General features: G+C 47.9%; 1 protein-coding gene across 13 annotated transcripts in view; it reads right to left on the bottom strand.

Annotated features, from left to right (window-relative positions):
- Positions 1-19,980, bottom strand: part of TENM4 (teneurin transmembrane protein 4) — a 650,537-nt gene that overhangs the window by 75,250 nt on the left and 555,307 nt on the right. For all 13 annotated transcript variants that reach the window (XM_083735741.1, XM_083735748.1, XM_083735749.1 and 10 more), the window contains one exon: positions 2,509-2,628. In XM_083735741.1, the coding sequence (XP_083591867.1) occupies positions 2,509-2,628 (120 nt within the window). The remainder of the gene's footprint in view (positions 1-2,508; positions 2,629-19,980) is intronic.

Here is a 19,980-nt window from a genome sequence, read left to right as displayed (position 1 = left end):
ACTGTGCTTCCTTTTGGCACAAGCGTGAAACTGGGGAAAAAAGGGAAGGAATCGATCTCAAGCAGGCGAGGTAAACACAGAGGCGACATTGTTGTTGCGGGAGATGCAGCTAGTCATCAGCTCCTGCCTTCGCCTTGAAGTTACCTTGATGAGACCAAGAAGCGATGAAGGAAAGAGAATGAGAGATAAGACCCAAGCCGGTGGAATCAAAACGAAAACCGCCAGCAAAACTCTCCTCTTATCAAGAAGCATCAAAGCGTTCTCTCTGACAAGGGCCGCCGATGATGCCTTGGCCTTTACGAAAGCTCTTTCAGAAGTGTGGGGTCTGCAGTCCTACCTAGTCAATGGCTCAAAGCGAGAATTTTGCTGTTGAAAAAAGAAGAGCAGGTTTTACAGCATGGCCCTGCGAACTTTTCCACTGAGGTGGAAATGCACGCAGCCTTAGCGGGGCTCTCCCCTGTCCCCTTGGAATGCCCCGCTCCTCTATTCTCCTGGCACGGCTAGGACTCAGCCACAGCACTGGAAAACAGCCGCAACTCCAACGAGGTTTCCAATGTTTCAATGCAATATGCACCTGAGATGCTTAGAGGACACTGTGCGCTGTGCACTAAGGCGGCTAAAACCAGTGTCAACTAAGGCGGCTAAAACCAGAGGAACGGCACGCTGGTGTCAGGAGTTCAGCCTACACTCGAGTAGGATCCTGGCAGAGACACATGCCCGACTGGCATGTTCTCTCCCTCCTGGTCTTTTTTCCGGGAGCTTCAAAAGCTTTCTCCAGCCCAAACATCACAGCGACCGATGCCAACCGGCACACTTAGGGATCCGCAGAGTTTGCACAGCATTGCGTAACAGACCTCAGAAACTCGGTATTTTGGCTAATCTACTTTATTTACATATAAACACACACAGAGCACTGCAACATGGCTCCTTCTCTCTCTAGCATCAAGACAGCAAAGAGAAAAAGAACAAAGGACAATAGTCCCACTTCACCGAACACAGTAACACAAACATCCTGTCTCTGTCACTTCCCACTCTGTGGAGTCAAAACATACACCGTCATGGGAAAGACAACAATCCCATGACAGCAATCATGGAGCAGGAATTCTAACAGCCGGAAGCTGCCTCATATTGACACAGACTGCTGGTTCCTGTAGCTCGGCATCATCTACAAGGACTGCAACCATCTCTCGGGGGGTTCAGAGAGGAGTTTACCTGGGGAATGTGCCAGGGGCCTTCTGCAAACAAAGCAGATGCAGTACCACTGAATCATGACCCTTATTCATCGAGGCAGCTGCACAAACCACAAAAGATCGCCATTATTACAAGTCAAAGGCCTTCCGTTGAATTTTCTGGAATTTGGCTGGTTTGGTCATTTACTGCCTACACTAAGGCCTTCCATGTATTGTTGGATTCCATTTCCCACCAGCTCCAGCTTCCTTGGAGGTTTCTAAGCAGAGGTTGGATGACTGTCTTTAGGTTAGATTCCTGCATTGCAGGGGGTTAGATTAGGAGACACTCTGGGTTTCTTTCCAACTCTATGATTCTATGCACGGTGACCAATCCCTACTTTTCTCGCTGTAGTTTAAGCCAATTCTTTCCCTTCTTTGCTGTGCCTTCTTTCATTCAGAATAGCCTGGTGGGCTCAGAGGCAATACCCTGTGGTGGGAAGTGCATTTATCTGGCTACCACTAAGTAATGAATCAGGCGGGAAGTATTGTCTATTTTCCCCACCCCAACAACAACAACAACAAATATTATTATTATTTATACGCCACCTATCTGGCTGGATTTCCCCAGCCACTATGGGCAGCTCGCAACAGAATAATAATAATAATAATAAAGTGATAAAACATCAGACATTAAAAACTTCCCTAAACAGGGCTGCCTTTAGATGTCTTCTAAAAGTCTGATAGTTGTTAATTTCCTTGACATCTGATGGGAGGGTGTTCCACAGGGCAGGTGCCACTACCAAGAAGGCCCTCTCCCTGGTTCCCTGTATCTTCACTTCTCACAGTGAGGGAACTGCCTTCAGAAGGCCCTCAGAGCTGGACCTCAGTGTCCGGGCTGGACGATGGGGGTGGAGATGCTCCTTCAGGTATACTGGGCCGAGGCCATTTAGGGCTTTCAAGGTCAGCACCAACACTTTGAATTATGCCCGGAAATGTACTGAGAGCCAATGCAGGTCTTTCAGGACCAGTGTTATATGGTCTTGCAACCGCTCCCTGTCACCAGTCTAGCTGCCGCATTCTGGATTAGTTGTAGTTTCCAGGTCACCTTTAAGGTACTATCAGGAGTAGCAGCTCTCCTTAGAAGTTGGAAGGTTCAAACTTCCCCACCTAATTTGCAGCCTGCTTATTTATTAGTGCCAGTCCAGACCCAGCAAGGAACGAAAGGAATCTGCAAGCACCCTATGAAACAGACAAGCTGATGTTCACACTAAAGCCTCTGCATTGAAGCCAGCCTTGCACTTCACACAATGAAAAGGCAGAAAGGGGCCCACATACGTACCTGCCATCCTGCCTGCTGATAGTGTAGCCGAAAAGAGGATTGTTGACAAAGCTGATATTCACGCCGACGAGTGGGGTCCCGTCCGATGTCATCACCTGTCCACGAATCACACAAGGGTGGCTGCAGGGAGGAGAGAAAGCACAAGAAGCTTATTTCTTAATCCTGTCCTCTGCTGTATGTTGAAGAAAAACCATATGAAAACGATGTACCGTTGGTACCTAACTCCTACTAAATTAGCAAAAATGTATAGAAGAGCTACAAATATTTGTTGGAAGTGTAAAGAAAAAGAAGGCACATTCTGTATGGTGAGAGCCAGTATGGTGTAGTGGTTAAGAGCGGTAGTCTCGTAATCTGGTGAACTGGGTTCGCTTCCCTGCTCCTCCACATGCAGCTGCTGGGTGACCTTGGGCCAGTCACACTTCTTTGAAGTCTCTCAGCCCCACTCACCTCACAGAGCGTTTGTTGTGGGGGAGGAAGGGAAAGGAGAATGTTGGCCGCTTTGAGACTCCTTAAAGGGAGTGAAAGGCTGGATATCAAATCCAAACTCTTCTTCTTCTTCATGTGGTGGGCGTGCAAGAGAACAAAAGCATACCAGATGGAGCTGGTAGACAGCCGCCCTGGACTCAGAATTAACCTGCCCCTCCATGGACAGCTGTGAGTCCAGAATGACTCCCAGGCTGCGCACCTGGTCCTTCAGGGGCACAGCTACCCCATTCAGGACCAGGTAGTCCTCCATACCAGCCTGCCCCCTGTCCCCCAAGAACAGTACTTCTGTCTTGTCAGGATTCAACCTTAATCCCTGGAAGGGGCAGCAGAAGAAGGGAAGAGTGCTTCCTTCCTTCCTTCTCAGATTGGCTTGTTGAGCCGAGGGCTTCTTGATGTGAGAAGGGATGATCTCCGAGAAATGTGGCAACCATGATTCTTCAGTCTCAACTGGGCATTACTCTATTTTTCCCAATTACTCCCTAGTCTCTGCATTTATAACTGCTTTGATTTCCCCGCTGCAGATCTGTTAGCAGCTGATTAAAGCCTGATCTCTGCCACTGGTTATTCCTAGAATATCTAATCCCGCTCAGACCATTTTCTCCTCCTCCTCCAAAGAAAAGCCTCTCTCTGATCTTGTTCTCTGCCGGTCTGAGTTGCAGCCTAGAGAGTGGCAGCCATGCCGTAGCCTTTTCATCTCATCTGCCTCTTTTATCTCAGGCCCCATCTGCGAATGATACAGTTAAAGGAGTGACAGAGCACTTTAAACCATTGTCGCTTCCCCCAGAGAATTCTGGGAACTGTAGTTTGTTAGAGAGCTCTCTGCTCTCCTCTAGCAAGAGGGATCGATTGTTAAAACACTCTGGGAATTGCAGATCTGGGAGGGGAATAGGGCTCTCAACATCTCTCAGCATCCGTATTGACCTACAGTTCCCAGAATTATTTGGGGAGAAGCCATGACTGTTTATAAAGTGGTCTCATACCCCTTGTGCGGTTGCAGAAGGGGCCTCAGATTCAACCAAACATTTATCCTCCTTCTACCGCAAGCCAGCTATTTTTTATCATTTGCATGTCATAGGTTTGTTTGCTGTTCAAGTAACTAATACAGCAGAAGATTGATTTACATGACTGGATGTGAGTTTAGCTGGAGGGATACACACTCAGCCTAATAATATAATATGTGTTGAAGTCAGAATAAAACCATAACTTGAGGCACTTTCTGAGACGCATTGGCTTATGGAGCTGGCATGAGAAATAAGGTAAGAGGTTGCTGAGTTTGGGGTATTTCCACACAAAGACATATATGAAGGCTCTGAGGTTTTTGAACCTCTGGGAAGACTATTCCCAGCTGAGGCTTGGCTGGTGGCAGAACCTTGAGGTGATAGCAGTCCCAAGGTGGTGGAACATTATAAACTCCCTGCATCAGCACAGAATCACACATTTGTAGAGCTGGAAGGGACCCCGTGGGTCATCTAGTCCAGGGTTTAGCAAACGTTTTCAGCATGGGGCCAGTCCACTGTCCCCCAGACCTTGTGGGGGGCCAGATTATATTTTTTGGGGAAATGGAACAAATTCCTATGCCCCACAAATAACCCAGAGATGCATTTTAAATAAAAGGACACATTCTACTCATGTAAAAACACACTGATTCTCAGACCATCTGTGGGCTGGATTTAGAAGGTGACTGGGCTGGATCCAGCCCCTGGGTCTTAGTTTGCCTACCCATGGTCTAGTCCAGGGGTCAGCAAACTTTTTCAGCGGGGGGCTGGTCCCCTGCTCCTCAGACCTTGTGGGGGGCCGGACTATATTTTGGGGGTGGTGGTGAATGAATTCCTATGCCCCACAAATAAGCCAGAGATGCATTTTAAATAAAAGCACACATTCTACTCATGTAAAAAACACCAGGCAAGCCCCACAAATAAGCCAGAGATGCATTTTAAATAAAAGCACACATTCCACTCATGTAAAAAACACCAGGCAGGCCCCACAAATAACCCAGAGATGCATTTTAAATAAAAGGACATATTCTTCTCATGTAAAAACACGCTGATTCCCAGACCGTCCATGGGCTGGCTGCACTTGGCTGAAGGGAGCCCAAGGAAGAATGGGTGGGTGAAAAATGAAGAAGAGGTTTAAGTCCTACACTTTGCCTGATGAGATTTCTTTTCTCCCCCCCCCCTTTTCTATTTCCCCCAAGTGATAAAAGTTACCCCGTTTGGGAAAAGCAATTAACGCCGTGCCTTGTCAGCACCTGGCCTCTACTGGGTCAACACGTCCTTTCTGGAGGCGAGACCGCCTCTCCCACAATGCACCAAGCCCCACAGGAACCTGGTTAATGCTAATTTAGTCAGTCGTTTCCTTCAGAAGACCTTGGTCTAAATGCAATTACACTGCAAACAAGCTAACTGGTACTGCAAAAGACCCTCTCCCTCTCTCTGCTCTGCCGAGGGAAGTCTTTCGATGTATGTACATAAAATTACCTCTCCTGTTAATAGGAGGAGATCTCTTTCCATCAGTCTTGCCTTGCCAAGATGGAATGCATATTCGGTAATTTAGCAACACTTATTTCCACCCCCCCATAGACGAAGCCTCAGCAATCTGATGAATTATTAACATATTTCCTCTTATGAATTTGCTTGCCTTTTAAAGTTATTTTGGAAATTGTTTTGATGCTCTCTTTTCACTGAAAACAGCTATTTAGTCAGCATTTTTAATTAGTCCTTCCCAAAGGGGCCTTTTCCACTAGTTTTTTTTTTTGTTTAAATGACCTTTTGGGGTTTCTTAATATTTTGGGAATGATAATTCATCACTGGATTTCAAGAAAGCAGACGGCAATTTAGGCATGCGGTAATTTCGGCCTGTCATATTATTAAGTAATGCATAATTCACCGGGAGATTAAAGTTAATGTTTCTGTTTTCCCTTAGGTGAAATGGGAAAGTTCTACTCAGAGCAAAGGCAGTGCTGGGGTTCATGGTCCATACACAGCCAAGGAAATAAAACGGCCTGATTCTGCAACATGTCTCATGCAATCACTCCTAAACATTAATTTACCTTGTTGTCTAGGAAATAACAGAAAGACAAGAAGGGAAAAGTCACTGAAGTGACACCCAATCCCATAAGCACTACACTTTCCCTTTTCCTGTGAAAGGGTTGCCCATGTTTAAATGCAAGTGTAATATGTAAAATGCTATATAAACACCAGCAATTGGGAAACACTGGCCTGTGGGTGCTGCAATTGGAGAACAGCCTTTACCAAGGGTGTCATGGGCTTTGAAGACAGCTGAACTCAGGGAGAAAGGGAGAAACGTGCTAAGAGGAAGGCCCACTTGGCAAACCCTGACCATGATCAACTCCCACCCAGAAACCAATGTCCACACTGTGAAAGGACATGTGGCTCCAGAATTGGCCTCCACAGTCACTTAAGTACTCACTGTTTCCTAAAAATATGAATAAACATACAAATTGATCTTGCCACCCAAGAGGCTTCCTTTCCTCCTTGTCTGGTTGTTTTTATTTATTTGAGTGGTTTTCTCTTACATTTTAGTGCGGGTGGCGCTGTGGTCTAAACCACTGAGTCTCTTGGGCTTGCAGATTGGAAGGTCGGCGGTTCGAATCTCTGCGACGGGGCGAGCTCCCATTGCCTGGTCCCAGCTCCTGCCAACCTAGTTAGTTCGAAAGCACGCCAGCGCAAGTAGCTAAATAGGTGCCGCTGTGGCGGGAAGGTAAATAGCATTTCCATCCGCTCTGGTTCCCGTCATAGTGTTCCGTTGCGCCAGAAGCGGTTTAGTCTTGCTGGCCACATGACCCACATGACGCCGGCTCCCTCAGCCAGAAAATGAGGTGAGCACTGCATACCCATAGTCATCTTTGATAGAACTTAACCATCCAGGGGTCCTTTACCTTTTACCTTTTATATCCTGATTGTCCGTATAGTTAAAGCTATGATTTTCCCAAGTAGTGATGTATGGAAGTAAGAGCTGGACCATCAAGAAGGCTGATCGCCGAAGAATGGATGCTTTTGAATTCTGGTGCTGGAGGAGACTCTTGAGGGTCCCATGGACTGCAAGAAGATCAGACCTATCCATTCTGAAGGAAATCAGCCCTGAGTGCTCACTGGAAGGACAGATCGTGAAGCTGAGGCTCCAATACTTTGGCCACCTCATGAGAAGAGAAGACTCTCTGGGAAAGACCCTGATGTTGGGAAAGATGGAGGGCACAAGGAGAAGGGGAGGACGGAGGACGAGATGGTTGGACCGTGTTCTCGAAGCTACCTGTGTGAGTTTGACCAAACTGCGGGAGGCAGTGGAAGACAGGAGTGCCTGGCGTGCTCTGGTCCATGGGGTCATGAAGAGTTGTACATGACTAAACAACTAAACAACAACATCCTGATTGTATTCTGTCAAGAAACCCAAAGTGGCTGGCCAAGACATGGACCAGACCCAAAGCCTGAGTGAAGTGCTGGACTCATTATGCCTTCAGGCCATACTGATGTTGTCTATGGGCCATGATGGTTATGCTCTGCATCCCTGTCATTTCTGAACGACAGTTGCTGCAAAGCACAGGGGAAGAGGGTCCTCCTTGTGGGTTTGCCACAGGCCTTTGGGTGGCCACTGCGAGGACAGGTACGTAGCTTGGGGGTACTCCAGGATCCTCTGCTGTCGCTTGAGGCTCAGGTGGACTTGGGGGCTCTGAGTCTCTTCCATCAGCTTAAGCTGGTACCCCATCTGGACAGGGATAGCCCAACGTTTTGTCTTTGCTCTGGTAACATCTAGGTTGGATTACGGCAATGCGTTCTCCATAGGACTGCATCTGAAGACGGTTCGGAAACTTCAGCCAGTGATGAATTTGGAAGCCACATTGCTCACCAGGAGAAGACAGTTTGAGTATGTTACACCAATCACGGCCTGACTTCACTGGCTGCCAATTAGTTTCCAGGCCCAATCCAAAGTGCTGGTTCCGACCTATAAAGCCTTAAACGGCTCAGGACTGCAATACCTCAAGGACTGCCTCTCTTCATATGAACCGACCCGGACCCTGAGATCATCCTCTGTGGCCCTACTTTGTGTGCCTCCTCCACAAGAGACCTGGAGGGTGGCAACACGAGAATGGGGCCTTTTCTGCAGGGGCTCCCCATCTGTGGGTAGTGGTTAAGAGCGGTAGTCTCGTAATCTGGTGAACCGGGTTCGCTTCCCCGCTCCTCCACATGCAGCTGCTGGGTGACCTTGGGCTAGTCACACTTCTCTGAAGTCTCTCAGCCCCACTCACCTCACAGAGTGTTTGTTGTGGGGGAGGAAGGGAAGGAGAACGTTAGCCGCTTTGAGACTCCTTAGGGTAGTGATAAAGCGGGATATCAAATCCAAACTCCTCCTCTTCCTCCTCCTCTTCTTCTTCTTCCCCCAGGGAGGCTCACCTAGCACCTTCATTGCACACCTTTAGACGCCAGGCAAAAACGTTCCTCTTCAACCAAGCCTTTAGCTGATTAACATTCAATGCCCTTTTAAAATGTGCTTGTCGGAAAGAGCAGGGATATTGTTTTGCTGTTTTGTTTTACTGATTTACTTGTATTTATGGGACGCGGGTGGTGCTGTGGGTTAAACCACTGAGCCTAGGACTTGCCGATCAGAAGGTCGGCGGTTCGAATCCCCACGACGGGGTGAGCTCCCATTGCTCAGTCCCAGCTCCTGCCAACCTAACAGTTTGAAAACACGCCAAAGTGCAAGTAGATAAATAGGTAGCGCTCCAGCGGGAAGGTAAACGGCGTTTCCGTGCGCTGCTCTGGTTCTCCAGAAGCGGCTTAGTCATGCTGGCCACATGACCCGGAAGCTGTATGCTGGCTCCCTCGGCCAATAAAGCGAGATGAGCGCTGCAACCCCAGAGTTGGTCACGACTGGACCTAATGGTCAGGGGTCCCTTTACCTTTGCCTATCGTGTATTTTATTCTGTGAATTGCCCTGGGATCTTATGATGAAGGGCAGTAAATGAATGAATGAATGAATGAATGCATGCATGCTGGACCAGATGAGCCACTGGCCTGATCCTGCATTAGGCTCATGGTCTTACATACCCAGTTATAACAGGTTTAGGTGTGAGCTCCAGTTGCTCGATCCTACTGCTGCTCATAATTGCCACCGTTCTTGACTGCGCCTCTGGCAGAAATTAACTCCACCGTTGGCTCACAGCTGCTTAAAAGCATTATAACTACAGGAGCGGAGGGAGAAAGGTATACGCACACAAGGCCTAAATAGTTTTCAAGAGTTTGTTTCTGTGTTTGTTTGTGCCCCCCTTCCCAAGTGTTAAATAAGAATTTAAAAGACATTACAGGAGATTGCTGGCAAGGGAAGCTGGAAATGCAAAAAGTAGCCATCCAGAAATGCTTATTACGCCACCTGTGTACGTCTGCAAGGGAGTTCTTAGAAGGAGCTGGCAGTCGGGAGACAAAACAAGCAATTAAGCTCAGCAGAAAAGCCCGGCAACAAACACAGAGCCAGGCAGCGACTGTCAGGCTGAGTGTGGGGACACCGCAAGCCTTGACGAGAGACCCAGAAGCTGCCTCGGGGTTTCATCAAGTGACATTGACAGGTGACAGGTCCCAGGCAGCCATTTGCTGAGGAACTGGCAGAGTGCAAGATGGCGGAAAGGAAGAAGAGTCACAAAATGTGTAACCAAACTGGAATTAAAAATGACAACAGCATGGGTATTTTGCAAAAAACAAACAAACCCAGGATCATTCTACTACCACGATTTGTAATATGGATCAACCTTTCCCCTGAGACCTGCTCTGGAGACCTTGCCTCTTGGTTCAACATTCAGGTTGCTTAGATTGGTGGGCACCAGACCAGGGGTCCTGGTCCATGGTGATGCCGCCACCAAGGAAAGGTGATGTCCAAGCAAGGTGGAGATAAGAGTAGGCCAGGGAACTGATGGAAGATGAGGTCAGAACTGTGGATGAGGAGCAAGGTATCAGTTCAGGACCATGGCCAGCGCCTTCAACACTATCAGGGAGCAATTGACAGAGCCTTAGGTCGTTGAGATGGAAGCCAATTCCAGCCTTTTTCTAGGCAGTGGGGTTTCAGATTGTGGGGATTGCTTTGGAATAAGCTCTCCTGATCCTCCATGGAGCTTGTAGTCCAGTCACTGGAGTCCAGTGGCAGAGATGTCTCAGGGTTCAGGGCATGGGATGTGGGCTCTAGCAGTTTCCCATGAGAAGGACTGGGCAAGTGATTAATCTCCTCTCCATCTGAAGATTCCTGGTCCAGAGCCATGACAACAGGGTCTTTTTACTGGTTGCCCCTAGTTTGTATTAATCCCTCCCAAAAGATGTGGGATAGGCCCTTTCTGTGGCAACCTTCAAGAAGCTGTGATGATTTTTACCAGTTGTTCCCTTTGGCTTTTGCCCAAGATTACGCTATCAAGGTCACTGGGCTTATTTTATTTTAGATCACCGGGTTTAGACTGTTGGTTATTGGATTCCAGAATTATATTTATGCCGAGTTGACAAACGTTTTAAGCGATACCCAATTTGCATTCACTGCTCACTGGCTTTCTGACATTTTGTTAGCAATTTGTTTTTAATTACACTATATCATTGCAGCTTGTAAGTTGCCCAGAGAGAATATTTGTTCTGAAAGGAGCCCCCAAAATCCTTTGAACAAATTAACGAACAACCTGGAGAAGATTGGAAGCGTGCAAAAAAAAGGGGGATAACTCTCTCACGCTGGCCCTGGCTTTCTTCGGAAGCTCAACCAAGAATTAAGGGCTGATCAGGTTGTGGGTCCTTCATCAATTTTGGGATGCCAGCAAACACATGACCCCATGACCCTCTGGAATCAGCCTTGGTGGCAGAAGTGATGGAGACAGGGAGGAGTTAGGAGAGCAGCTACCACTTTCACAAATGATGGGAGTTATCGCTCTTCCACCGGCTACAGCCGACTGTCACAAATCCCAATTCTCCCCTTCTTGTCTTAGTAACGGTGGGGCTTTTGACAACTGAAGAGAGAACGCAGATCAAGGAGATGGAAGGGTGCTATTTTTGATACTTTCCCCACCACCTCAAGAGACTGCCAGTGATTAAGGAAGTTTCAACACAGGGAAGAGAAAGAAATGGACAGGTGCTGCTGGCTGTCTGTCAATCAGACCGACAGGCAAGGGAAGCATTTTCCCCTTCTCTCTCTCTCTCTCTCTCTCTCTCTCTCTCTCTCTCTCTCTCTAGCTTCTACAGTGCTGTTATATTGCCTGTTTTATAACTATTGGTCAGAACTGTTCTATGAAACCAGGAATGGTTGCAAAACAAAACAAAGAGCTGTGTTCTTTATTTATTTCATTTCTAATAATAATAATAATAATAATAATAATAATAATAATAATAATAATAATAATAATAATAATAATTTATTTATACCCCGCCCATCTGGCTGGGTTTCCCCAGCCACTCTGGGTGGCTTCCAACAGAATATTAAAATACAATAGTCTCTTAAACATTAAAAGCTTCCCTAAACAGGGCTGCTTTCAGATGTCTTCTAAAAGTCTGGTAGTTGTTTTTCTCTTTGACATCTGGTGGGAGGACGTTCCACAGGGCGGGTGCTACTACCGAGAAGGCCCTCTGCCTGGTTCCCTGTAACTTGGCTTCTCACAGTGAGGGAACCGTCAGAAGGCCCTCGGCGCTGGACCTCAGTGTCCGGGCAGAACAATGGGGGAGGAGACGCTCCTTCAGATATACTGGGCCGAGGCCGTTTAGGGCTTTCAAGGTCAGCACCAACACTTTGAATTGTGCTCGGAAACGTACTGGGAGCCAATGTAGGCCTTTCAAGACCGGTGTTATGTAGTCTCGGAGGCCGCTCCCAGTCACCACTCTAGCTGCTGCATTCTGGATTAGTTGTAGTTTCTGGCTCACCTTCAAAGGTAGCCCCACATAGCGCTTGATTGGTAAAAAACCACAAAACTCACACACCCTTCAGAGCAGCCTGCAAAACAATAAAACACGGGGGGGGGGGATTGCAGCAATACTTGTTAAAGTTAAAATACTAAAACAGCTTGGGAAAGAGGAGACAAGAGGAGAGATGATATCCGTCTTCAAATAGCTCAAGGGGTATCACATGGAAGATGGGGCAAGCTTGTTTTCTTCTGCTTTGGAGGGTGGGACTCGAACTCATGGCTTCAAGCTACAAGAAAGAAGATTCCGACTCAACATCAGGGAGAACTTTCCGACATTAAGAGCTGTTCGACCGTGGAAAGGAAGGTTGTGGACGTTCTATCCTTGGAGGTTTTTAAGCAGGGGTTGCATGGCCATCTGTCATGGATGCTTTAGCTGAGAGAACTGCATTGCAGGGGGTTGGACTAGATGATCCTTTGGATCCCTTCCAACAATTCCGTGATTCTATGGTTCTTGATTGAAATTCGCACCAACTTCCTAAGCACTTGGGTTGGCTTCTCTAAACAAGAATGTTTTAGCAGCTGCCGAATAGAATACAGTGAAGGCACTTGTCAAGAGGCAGGGAGTTCCAAAGTGTAGGACCTGCCACATGAAATGATTGAGTTCTTGCAAACAGGTATTATGTGGCACTTGTGGAAATGCCAGTTCTGCAGAAGAAAGTGGTTGAGTGGGCACATTTTGGGCAATCCGATCTCATAGGTAAGCTGGTCCCATGTAAGGGGCTATATACTAATAGTATATGAGTAGCTTGGCCCAGTAATCTTATTATGATTTCAAAATCAGATTCTGATTTTAGGTTGCATGCTGTTCCTTGGGACCGGGAGCTCATTCCTCCTGGAATACTCCAAATGCCTTAGATTTTGTTGCATGCACTGATTCGGCCGATTCTTGACGTCCCCACTGTTCCATCTCAAATTGGTAAATTGTAATCGAGGAATTCTTCATGTCCTTCAGTCCAGAGTTCTTTCCCTTCCAGAGGAAACTGAGCTTACTCAGGCCGCCCTGAGCTTTCCGTGGCTCAGCAAAAGGGGGATCAAACTGGGAGGGCTCAACTTTGGGTGACGAGACGTTAAGTAAAACAAGCTGTTCTGGTTCCTCCTGAATGCTCCTAGGTTTCTGGGAAAAACGTGATCTCTAGTTGTTAAGGGATTCAATTAGGCAGAAAGCAATGGAGAGAAAACTGGAAATTCACTGGGAAGTAATAAAATAGACAGGCAAAAGCCTTGTGTGTTCCTTGGCTTAAAAGACACAGATGTCATCCTTGCTCTGAGGCCGACGAGAGGAAGAGGCTGAAATGTTATTTAAGCTGCCAAGTTTGGTCATGGCTGGGACTCATGTGTGCTAAGAACATAATAAGAGCCTGCTGGATCAGTCCAGAGTCCATCTACTGTCACAGTGGCCAAACAAATGTCTGTGGGAGACCAGCAAGCAGGATACAAGTGTCAGGAGTTCAGCCTACACTCTAGTCGGACCCTGGTAGAGACACATGCCCGACTGGTCAATCATTCGGGAGCTTCATAAGCTTTCTTCAGCCCAAACATCACAGCGACCGATGCCAACTGACACTTAGGGATTCTCAGAGTCTTCGCAACTTGCGCGTGACAGACCTCAGCAACTCAGCATTTTGGCTAATCGACTTTATTTACATATAAACACACACGGAGCACTGCAACATGGCTCCCTCTCTCTCTAGCATCAGACAGCAAAGTGAAAAAGAACAAAGAACAATAGCTTCACGGGACACAGTAACACAAACATCCTGTCTCCATCACTTCCCACTCTGTGGAGTCAAAACATAAACCGTCATCTGAAAGACAACAATCCCATGACTGGAATCGTGGAGCAGGAATTCTAACAATGAGCACCAAAGCACCATCTCCCCCTGTGGTCTTCAGCGACTGGTATTCAGAAGCATGGCTATCTCCAAAGGAAGAAAGGGAAAGGCAAGCAGGGTGCCCTGAACCAACCAGGAACAACCTGAACCGACTGGACTGTAGGAGAAGGGACAGGGAAGGGTCTATCCAGCTAGAGTCCTAGGGGAAGAGCCTGGAATGGCTATGCTAGCAAGAATGGAAGATGCAACTTATGTGGCTCAATGCCTGCATAAAATATCCCTGGGGTGTTAAAAGATACAGCTTAGAGCTCCCCTTGCAAGGGAACAGCAGTTGCTCAATTATCTGGTGCAAGTCAGGGGTACCACCTGGGAGGGGGCTGTGCTCTTTGCCCCCCCCAAATATTTATTTGACCAATGTTCAGGGGGCGGATGAGGCAAGGTTTCCATGGCTTCTTCTCCTCTTCCTGCTGCAGCTGCTGGGAATGAAACCTTGGCTCTTCCCAATGGGGAACCAGCATGCAATTGTTAGAATTCCTGCTCCATGTCTGCAGTCATGGGATTGTTGTCTTTCCCATGGCGGTTTATGTTTTGACTCCACAGAGTGGGAAGTGACGGAGACAGGATGTTTGTGTTACTGTGTTCCATGAAGTGGGACTATTGTCCTTTGTTCTTTTTCTCTTTGCTATCCGATGCTAGAGAGAGAGGGAGCCATGTTGCAGTGCTCCGTGTGTGTTTATATGTAAATAAAGTCAATTAGCCAAAATGCTGAGTTGCTGAGGTCTGTTACACAGGATGCGCAAACTCTGCGGATCCCTAAGTGTGCCCGAAAGATCGACCAGGAGAAAGGGAACATGCCAGTCGGGCATGTGTCTCTGCCAGGGTCCTACTCGAGTGTAGGCTGAACTCCTTACAGCGATGGGCAACCGGCATTCATGGAGCTAGGTGCACAAGGTGCAAAGGTCCTGCACAGCACCCAGGGTGCTCAGTGCAAGGTCTGCAGGAGCTGGGGGCTCCTTTCCCGGCAGCCGCCGCCGCCGCAGCCAGATCTTGGAATGCTTGGCATGCAGTGTGACATCACACACACACACACACACACTCAAAACACTGCCCCCCCCCAATCTGCCACGCAGGTTGGCACGTACGGTACCGGTAAACCAATGGCTGAAGACAGTTCATGTTGGGCCGAACTTATCATGGAATTACACTCTGGCTTTCTCGCAAACAAGCGGTGCCGACAAGCCACCTCAACGCCGCTATAGAGACAGAAGAGTGCAGGGTAAAGAGAGAAGCAAGAGATATAAAGAGGACAGTGACGAATTAGCCCAATGTGTAAAATGTAAAGGCCTCGCCTTCTTCAAAATATCTGTGCCGTGCTGCATTATTCATGGGCGGCAAGAAGGTGAGGTTTGTGGGGGCGGGTGGGTTGTGAAGCAAATGACAAAACTCAGAATGAGCACCCATACTGAAACCGAGCATTTTATGATGGCGAATCGAGCCGCCGAGACAGATTCCGAATGCAAAGGATGTCTCTCCGCATCATCTTGATGAACAGATAACAAGTGCTCTCATGCCACTAGATCATTCCCTTTATTGATTTCCCGGCCACTTACTCCCGCTGTTTGCTTTGTATCCTTTAAGCCATTTTTAGCTGTCCGTCACCGTAAAGATTGGCACGGGAGATCCGCTTGCGGTATCGAGTCGCCGGCTTCCCAGGGCGACACCCAAGAGCCCTCTTCTCAATCTCTCTGGAGTGGCGAAAGGTCGCCAGATTGCAGTAGAGGGCAAAACGCTTGACGCCTGCATGTCACAAATGAATACGGGGGGAAAGAGCACTTGCAGGAAGTGTTAAGTGCAGGCTGCTTCTCTGCGTCTGGCCTCCAAAGTCCGGACCCGATGGATGCTCAAGAATCGGTGCATAAACATTGATATGTTGATCTAGGGTTATGTCAAAAGGAACACAATTCCCTTCCTTGTCTGCTCCAGAAATAACCTTGCAGAAGGAAAGAAGTTTAATTCTTCAGGTGTCCACTGGAGAGTCCAGTTTTGAATTGGAGAGGATGGGACCAGGCTGATGACCAAATTGCTGCTGCAGACTGGATTATCACCTGGAGCCCTTCTTGCCAACCATCTATGGAAGTGAGGGTGCCAAAGAATTTTCCACCAACAACTCAAGCCCCGGATGTGCTTCCAAGGAGGCTACAAACCCCAGGAGCTAGACTGCCCAGGTGTGGCTCTGGACTCAGGACACATCCAGAAACTAAGTTCTTGCTTACGGCTTAATGAGCCACAGAAATGCCTCATTTTTGGTGGATTGTGCTTCATTTATGAATAAACAAACATTGCAGGAAGGGAGAAAGCAGTGTGGTCACTCTTCAAGAGTGTGTGTTCTGGGCTCTACTGGCAGGAGATGCAAGGAGGAAATGCAGTTCACAGATGTTTGTTGTTGTTTAGTTGTTTAGTCATGTCCGACTCTTTGTGACCCCATGGACCAGAGCACGGCAGGCACTCCTGTCTTCCACTGCCTCCCGCAGTTTGGTCAAACTCATGCTGGTAGCTTCGAGAACACTGTCCAACCATCTTGTCCTCTGTCGTCCCCTTCTCCTTTCCCAACATCAGGGTCTTTTCCAGATGTTCTTCTCTTCTCATGAGGTGGCCAAAGTCTTGGAGCCTCAGCTTCAGGATCTGTCCTTCCAGTGAGCACTCAGGGATGATTTCCTTAAGAAGGGATCGGTTTGATCTTCTTGCAGTCCATGGGACTTTCAAGAGTCTCCTCCAGCACCAGAATTCAAAAGCATCCATTCTTTGGCGATCAGCCTTCTTTAGGGTCCAGCTCTCACTTCCATACATCACTACTGGGAAAGCCATAGCTTTAACTATACGGACCTTTGTTGGCAAGGTGATGTCTCTGCTTTTTAAGATGCTGTCTAGGTTTGTCATTGCTTTTCTCCCAAGAAGCACAGATAGATTTTGCAATTCCTCCAACCAGTATCTCTGTAGACTCTGCACAGTATTCAACAAAGTAGTTCCACTAGTGCAAGGACCTTTGGCTGTGCAACAGAACTTGCCCTTCTTCTCCTCTCTTCTTCTTCTCCTCTCCTTGTGTGCTCCTTCCAGGTCCCCCTAAATCTCCTCTGGGTTCCCTCCCTCCATCCTCCACTGCAGATTTGGAGAGTGCGCAGGGAGAGGAAAGGGAGGGAAAGTTAGTAGAAATCCTTGCGTGAGCAGAAATGCTTGGCTGGCTACTGCCCCTACCCTCTCCACTGGCATTCTGCTTATCATAATTGGCAGATGGTCGCCTGCACAAACGTGAGCTTCCTGATTCATGGGCACCGCAAGTAGAAACCAAAACAAAGCATTGCAACATGGTATGTTTCTGTTCATGCCAGCCAGTCAGCCATACCCTTCCCCATGAAACTCCATTCCACCCTCCCCCTCCACAACCTTACGGGGGCTTTGCTGCGAGATCACATTCACCCGGTGCTATACCAGCTGCACTGGCTCCCAGTGGAGTACAGGATCAGGTTTAAGGTGCTGGTTTTAACCTTTAAAGCCCTATACGGCCTAGGAGCCTCGTACCTACGGGACCGCCTCTCCTGGTATGTCCCACAGAGGAACTTACGGTCTTCAAACAAAAACATCCTGAAGGTCCCAGGCCACAGAGAAGTTAGGCTGGCCTCAACTAGAGCCAGGGCTTTTTTTGGCTACGGCTCCAATCTGGTGGAACGCTCTGTCACAAGAGACCAGGGCCCTGCGGGACTTGACATCTTTCCGCAAGGCCTGCAAGACAGAGCTGTTCCACCAGGCCTTTGGTCGGGGCGCAGCCTGACTCCCTCCTTTGGCAATCTTCATAGAACTTTAGCTTAATGGCTGCCATTAATTTGATTTTAATTAATTTTTATAATGAAATGTTTTTAGAATGTTGTACTATTTTATTGTTGTTAGCCGCCCTGAGCCCAGCTTCGGCTGGGGAGGGCAGGATATAAATAAATAAATAAATAAATAAATAAATAAATAATAATAATTCCATTAACTGCCAGTCAGAATTTGCGTCCACAGAGCACACTCAATCATCATTGGGCTATTGTAGGGCTTCTCTTTTTCCCTTAGGCTCCCCCCCCCCCCAAATTATATATTTTGGTACTTTTGCAAACCTTGGGCTGGGGCAGGGGACTGTGGGCCTGCAGGTATTTGCCGACTTCTGGTATGTGGACATTGCGCATTTTTGGCTACCAATGCCTGGAGAATTGAAACCGCTATCAGTTTATACAGGCAGGTTTCCTAGCTAGCTGGTTATGAAGGAATTTAGAACAGCCTCTTTGTGGGGAGAACCTTAGGCGAACTGAAACAGGCAGGTAAGGGAAACTTGGTAGGTCATTGGGCTGCCAACTGGAAAAGCTCATTAAACGTGACATCAGATCTACATAGAACAAAACCTACCTGTCTGTTGAAAGAGCAAACAGACCCAAACAAAAAACAGCAGCAGCGGCAGCACCCTGCCCCAAACACAACCTCATTAGGTAAGGCTCTGGTGTGATGTTCACTTAAAAGGAAGTTCCTGGGAGACAGAAATGCCACAGGAAATGTTTCTTCTCCAACCATCAGCAGGGATGGTGGTGGGATGACATTTCCAACAGCATCATTCCAGCACAGGCTTGTTTATTACAAGGCTTGTGTTGGCACCGGAGAGCAGATCACAGCTTGTTTACTCCACCGAGATTGGGAGATTGATAACTCTGCGTCGCTGTCCTGGGAAAATAACTCCTACCTACAGGATGAAGGCAAAGGGACGCGGGGGGCGCTGTGGGTTAAACCACTGAGCCTCTTGGGCTTGCCGATCAGAAGGTCGGCGGTTTGAATCCCCGCGATGGGGTGAGCTCCCGTTGCTCGGTCCCTGCTCCTGCCAACCTAGCAGTTCGAAAGCACGCCAAAGTGCAAGTAGATAAATAGGTACCGCTCCGGTGGGAAGGTAAACGGCGTTTCTATGCGTTGCTCTGGTTCACCAGAAGCGGCTTAGTCATGCTGGCCACATGACCCGGAAGCTGTACGCCGGCTCCCTCGGCCAATAAAGCGAGATGAGCACCGCAACCCCAGAGTCGTCCGCGACTGGACCTAATGGTCAGGGGTCCCTTTACCTTTAAAGGATGAAGGCAACCTGAGGTTTTCTTTAGCAACACCCCCTTGCTGACTATTTTGGACCAGCCCTGCCTGCGCACACAAGGGAGTGAAGTGGGAGATCGCTGAGGCAACAGGCTGCACCACTTCAGACTGCAAACTGGTGTGTGTTGTGTGTGTGCGCGCACCATTTTTGAACACTCCATGTAAAAGAGAACATGGGCAGAGAAAATAGTTTCTCCTCCCATAACCTTAGACTCCTGGGTAGCCAGTGAAGTGGAAGGCCGGAAGGCTCTGGAAAGATTCTAAAATTACTTATCCATGCAGTGCAGGGTTTAAGCTATGGAACTCCCTGCCACATGAGGCCAGTGATGGCCGCCAATTTGGATGGCTTTAAAGGAGGACTGGGCAAATTCACGGAGGAGAGTGCTAAGGATGGTTTGGCAGTTGCTGATTTATTCCAGGGTTGCATGTTCCTGACTCCTTTGCCAATGGCTACCAGCTGTATCATAGAATGGATAGCTCAGTTGGTTAGAGTGTGGTGCTGATAATGCCAAGGTTGCAGGTTCAATAACCGTATTCCAGATGATACATTACCATGTATCATCTGACCCATCTACTGCAATTATTAAGTTTGCAGGTGACACCACCATAATGGGTTTAATAACAGGTGGAGACAAATCAGAGTATAGAGGGGAGGTCCAAAAAATATCTCCATGGTGCCTAGGGAACAACTTGCACCTTTATATCAGCAAGACAAAGGAGATGGTGTTGGATTTTCGGAGGAAGAGAGGAGAACCAGCCTCGCTGTACATCGGGGAGGGCTGTGTGGAGAGAGTCTCATCACAGCTATCTGCCAATCACCCATTCCCACCACCCTTCTGAGTAATACCCCTCCCCACCTTCTCACTATATAGAAGGGTCTGGAAACTTCTGTTTCAGTGTATCTGAAGAAGTGTGTATGCACACGAAAGCTCATACCAAGAACTAAATTAGTTGGTCTTTAAGGTGCTACTGGAAGGATTTTTTTTGTTTTGACTATGGCAGACCAACACGGCTACCTATCTGTAACTGGTTTGACATCATCTGACAGGAAGTGCCTACAGAGGGTGG

Source organism: Podarcis gaigeae, assembly GCF_964106915.1.
Source record: "Podarcis gaigeae genome assembly, chromosome: 4".
NCBI classification, from domain to species: Eukaryota; Metazoa; Chordata; class Lepidosauria; order Squamata; family Lacertidae; genus Podarcis; species Podarcis gaigeae.
Note: the sequence above shows the minus strand (reverse complement) of the source record. Positions and strands in the feature narration are given on the sequence as shown.